Source organism: Rhinopithecus bieti, unplaced genomic scaffold (genome assembly GCF_001698545.2).
Source record: "Rhinopithecus bieti isolate Rb0 unplaced genomic scaffold, ASM169854v2 scaffold_20892, whole genome shotgun sequence".
NCBI classification, from domain to species: domain Eukaryota; kingdom Metazoa; phylum Chordata; class Mammalia; order Primates; family Cercopithecidae; genus Rhinopithecus; species Rhinopithecus bieti.
In genome coordinates this window covers 1,719,558-1,724,662 of record NW_016810602.1, presented here as the reverse complement: position 1 = coordinate 1,724,662, position 5,105 = coordinate 1,719,558, and the positions used below count along the sequence as shown (strand labels likewise).

Genomic DNA, 5,105 nt, shown 5'->3' with positions numbered 1-5,105 from the left:
CCCCCACCCCACCTTCTCCCACCTCCTCAGTCACAAGCCCTTGCCCTAGGCAGCCAAGCCAGTCCTGAGAAACTCCCTGAGAAAGGTGACATAGCAGCAGCAACCCAACCTGAGAAAGCACCCTGAAGCCACAGCAGCCCAACTCGTCCAACCAGATCACCCTCCTCCTCACCCAGAAGGAGTGCAGCCTGGAGGGTGGCTTTCAAAACCAAAGGTCCAGGGAGTAGGTGACAGGTCTACTCAGGGAAGACTAAGGATGGGAGGGAGAAAACAAACTCCTGAGGGAGTGAGGTAGCTCATGCCTATAATCCCAGCACTTTGGATGGCCGAGGCTAGTGGATCACGAGTCCAGGAGTTCGAGACCAGCCTGGGTAACATAGTGAAACCCCATCTCTACAAAACATACAAACATTAGCTGAATGTGGTGGCATGTGCCTATAGTCCCAACTCGAGAGGCTGAGGCGGGAGGATTGATTGAGTTTAGGAGATGGAGGCTGCAGTGAGCTGTGATTGTGCCACTACACTCCAGACTGGGTGACAGAGTGAAACCTAGTCTCAAAAAAAAAAAAAAGGAAAGAAAAAGAAAAGAAAACCAACAACTCCTGAGCAGTGTCTTCAGTTTCCATTCGTGGTTTACATCATCTCACTCCTGGCCACCATGCAGAAACGTCCTCAAAGGTCCCCTGAACATAGATGTTCACATGTATGACATCTTCTCCCTACCTGGTCATGGCACAGGTCCCATGAGATTATTTCAGAAGTTGCCAGGTTGATTGGTTTGAACCACTCCCCATTCTGGAGGGAAACTAGAACAGGTGACTGTGTGGAAGTTGGTGTTGGTACCACTGGGGGTGAGGGGCCATTCAGAGGTTCCTCCATGCCCAGATACTACTGCAGCCCCTGACTAGTCTCCCTGCTTCAAGTCTTAACCCCTTCTTCCAGCCAACCTCATTAGTACCCTACTCAAAACCCCTCTTACCATTGCTAAGGTTCATGTTCCACCTCCTTAGCCAGGCTCTCAATGCCCTCTGCCAACTGATCCCTGGGTTCATTCATTAATTTAACAATAGACATTGAGATCTGCCTGGCCCTGTAGTAGGGACTATGAAAACAATGAGGAATAAGATTTGGTCGCACTATCAAGGCACTTATAGTTTGGGAGACAGAGAGAGAAACAGAGGAATGTTCTCGCTTTTCTGAAGAATCCCTTCTGTTGCAGCTAAACTGCCTAGAGCCCCATGGACACCCACTCAATCCCACCTCTGTTATCTCTGCTCATGTTACTCCATCTGCTCCCTTCTGCTGCAGGAACTGACGAGCAGCCCACACTGAGGCCTAGCTTCAGCCTTCCCTGCCGGTTCTAGTCCACGGGGGCCTCTCTCTTCCCTAGCCTCCGACAGCATGGAGTCGTGGGAACAGCACTCACCCATCCCGTTCACCACCCTTCTCCGGCTGCCTCATGGTACATCTTGCATCATAATTTAGCTTCTGATACCCACTGTGAGACCTTCATTAAGAGTAACTGTAACGATCATAATCGATCCTTTACATTTGAAGAGTGATTCACCGAGTACTTTCAGATATCTCATTTTGGCACTAGCTCTTTTTTTTTTTTTTTTTTTTTTTTTTTTTGCCTTTGTCTTGCTTCCCCATCTAGGTTATGGGCTTCTGTGGGCAGGAAACTTAGACTGCGATATGTCTCTAAAATGCCCGGCACAGAGGTTGGTAGTGAATGCTCAATTAATTTTTTAGGATAGTCTTTTGGGGACCCCTCTGCACCAACCCCCAGCCAGGCCAGCACAGCTGCACAGGGAGGAAATGCCTGTGGCAGAGCCAGTGGCGGGGCCACCTGCCAGCCTGCTGGCCAGAAAGAGGCCAGAAAGATGAAAAGGATAGGGGGAGGGACAGTCAGTGTCTCAGTCTACCAGGGAGGCCTCTCACTGCTCCCTGGCAGATCGCAGGCCATTAAAGTAGAGTACACAGTAAATCACAAAAGTACCCGCCTAGGTGATATCCACATGAGCCAAGAAGCCAAACTATCTTGGCAGTAACTGGTGAATTACCTTGTTTTCTTAATTCACAAAAAAAAAAGCCCCTGAGAAAGGTGCCTCGATCAGTGCCCAGCATGGTCATGTAATGTGTTTTAGATAATGCCCAATTTGAGAACAGTGACTGTGGGTATTATTCATCTGGGAATCTCTCGGTCTCAGTGCAGATCCTGGCATACAGGACATGAAATGACTATGACTTGGTAGCACTCATTTCGTTGGCTCCTTGATTTGTTTCCTGGCTGCCCCTTCTACCTCCTTGAGAAACTGTCCATATCACTTAAGGAAAAAGCTTTTCTTGACCATCCAACTCTTTCCTTTAAGTTTTAGTTAATGCTGAAAAACACGCCCAAGATAAGGGAGAATCCCAAGTCCCTTAATAAGCTTTAAATAAGAAAGCATTTAAGATACCCAGCGGGGCAGATTTTAAAAGGCTGGTGTGAAGAAAGACAGGTTTCTTTCTATTCCATGGAATCCAAACTCCTAGAATCCTCTGTGTCCTGTAGAAAGGGGAACCTGGCCGTCAGAAGTGGAGGAAGAAATGTGGGAGCCATCTTTAGGTTTTAGGCCAATATACCAAGGGCCTTGAGGGGAGACAGTGCTGCAGAGACACTCCTACTCAGTTCACTGATTCACCTATGTGCCCAAAGTGGTCTGCCCTGGAGGGTTTGAGGAAGTCCCTGTGACCTATCTAGTGTTCACCTATTAGCAGAAGGTGTCTAAGAAGGGAGATTACAAGGGGAAGGGACAAGGAGAAGGGTGGATGATTAGGTGTGAGGCAATGGACTCTCTTTAAGGAGAGCACCAGCCTCAGAGGGCCATCCTGGTATTTTAGAAACAGGGGTGCCCTCAAAAAGGAGTGTACATGTCTCCCAGGGAAGGCTGCCTCCCACAGCACTAAGCAGGAGTCCCAGAGCTTCTGAAATGAGGTGGTTGAATGAAACCCTCAAAGGGAAAAGTCCAGGTCACCCGAAGGACTTGGAATGTGACCAGAAGAGCAGATGCAAACAACAGCTCTTCAGGCCAAAGCCAGGGCCTTCCAGGCAGCCCACAGCTCTCTGGAGATAGCTCAGTAGTTCCAAGCACCAGGCCTCTCTCAAAAATAGCCACTCCTAGTTTCCTTAAGGGATAACCCGCCGCCCTTTGTCCCTGAGCCCACAACCTGTCCTCATACACCATCTGGTTCCTCTGCCACTCCCTCCATCACGCCCATGCCTTTCTCCTGCACCTGCCTCTTCCCTGAGTCCTCCCGGCAGGCACAGAGCCTTGGTGTCTAGAGGCTCCCCTTCTTTCTGCAATGTCTCTCACCCAAACCACGGCTTAGCCCAAGCTCCTAGGTTTCCTAAGAGGTGGCCTTACAGCTCCTCTGAGAAAGACAGACAAGTTCTGTTCCCTGACCCTAAGTCCTGTTGTTTCACCCTTAAAGTTGGTGAAACAAAGAGAGGAGACCCTAAGAGCACAATGATAATGGCAACAGCAGTAAGAACGATCAGCATTTCTCCAGCCTCACCATGTGTCTGGCTGTGCTAAGCGCTTAACAAGCATTATCTTATTTAATCCTGACAACAACTTGGGAGGTAGGTGCTCATTATTATACCCATTCTACAGATGAGAAACTAAATAAAGCTCAGAAGTTTAGGCGATATTCAAGGTTGCTTTGCCCCAAAGTGAGGTCTCAGGTCTCTCTGACAATAAAGCTGGCTTCTTAACCATAAGGTTCTGTTCCTCCTGGCTGTATCTATGTGGTCCTACTTCTCTCTCGGCAAGGAATGTGTGTTGGGGGAGGAAGGGGGATGGCGTGGACATGAATCCTCAAGAGGAAGCTGAGAGCTGGGGCCGTCCCTGATGGCAGCAGGGACTTCTAGGAGAGCATTCCAAATGGATGACTAGTCAGCCAGCAGGTGTTTCCAGGGGCCTGGGCAATGCAGAGGCTACTCCAGGGCTGACCCGGGCAAGCAGCTGAGGATGAAATTCCCTTTACTCAGACTTCTCGGGGAGGGGGCCCCTCACAGCCTAGGAGCGGGAGACTGTCTCAGAGGGGAGGCCATGGACCCATTCCTAGAATAGGTGACCCATCATAGTGCTGTCCGGGATGCCACCGGGCCTTGTCCCTCTAACCACAGGCTCCAGCACTGCCAGATGAGAGATGCTCTCAGGCGGGTCCTGCCTGCCTTCTGACCCCTTAGTCTGGGCAGGTATTCCTGACACTCCTCCAACCTCTTTAGACTCCCTCAGAACAGATGACTTGGCTCCTCCTCTTCCCAGGCGCAGGGGCTCCTCACCCTATCTGTGTCCTCCCCCAGGTGTCCCACCTTACCTTCCCAACTCTGCCCTGGAAACTCGATCCTTGCGGCCCCTCCGTACCTCCTCTCTTCTTCCCCCCTTCGCCCAGCGCCGGCTCCACCTTGGGTCACCACAGAACCAAGGGCGCCTCAGAGACTCCGGTCTCCACCCTGACCCCCTTTTCCCCAGCACAAGCTTTACTTCCCCTCCCCCTGGGAGTGTGGGGATGTTATTCCAGCGGCTACGATTCTCGCTACCCCAGCTCGAGGTACCCAGGCCTACACCCGCTCCCCTCATCCCCGGTTTCTCGGTTTGATGGGAGGGAAGGCTACCCGGCGAGAGGCGGGAGACGCCACCTTTGGTCCAGACGGCAGGCAGCAGGGACCCCCTCACCTGCCAAAACCTATGCTCACCCCGAGATTCATCCCGGACTCCGGCCTCCCGCGCCACCGCCTCCAGCCAGAGGGGCTGGCAATTCCTCCCCAGCTGGGGACGGGGGCGGCAGGGAAAGGGGCCGCGGGCGGGGAGGGAGGGGCGCCCCGGGCCACCGCCCCTTACCGATGGTGGAGATGTGCGAGGAGTGGAACTCGTTGTCGGTGAAGCGGCACAGCAGGCAGGTCTTGCCCACCCCGGAGTCCCCGATCAGCAGCAGCCGGAACAGCACATCGTACTGCTTCGCCATGGCTGGGGCCGGAGCGGCCGGGGGCTGCGGGCGGGCAGCGGGCTCAGCCCTGCTCCGCCGCTGCCATCGCGGCCCGCGCCCGCCCGGGGACG

The 5,105-nt window shown here is 52.8% G+C and overlaps 1 protein-coding gene across 2 annotated transcripts in view; it reads right to left on the bottom strand.

Annotated features, from left to right (window-relative positions):
* The window catches only part of RAB15 (RAB15, member RAS oncogene family), a 31,026-nt gene extending 25,927 nt beyond the window's left edge, over positions 1-5,099 (bottom strand). Inside the window, exons 1-2 of one of the 2 annotated variants that reach the window (XM_017892428.1) lie at positions 4,890-5,099; positions 4,366-4,452 (exon numbers count right to left, since the gene is read on the bottom strand). In XM_017892428.1, the coding sequence (XP_017747917.1) occupies positions 4,366-4,452; positions 4,890-5,013 (211 nt within the window). In that variant the 5' untranslated portion in view covers positions 5,014-5,099. The remainder of the gene's footprint in view (positions 1-4,365; positions 4,453-4,889) is intronic. The other variant, XM_017892429.1, reaches the window with a different exon arrangement.
* Positions 5,100-5,105: the final 6 nt, after the last annotated feature.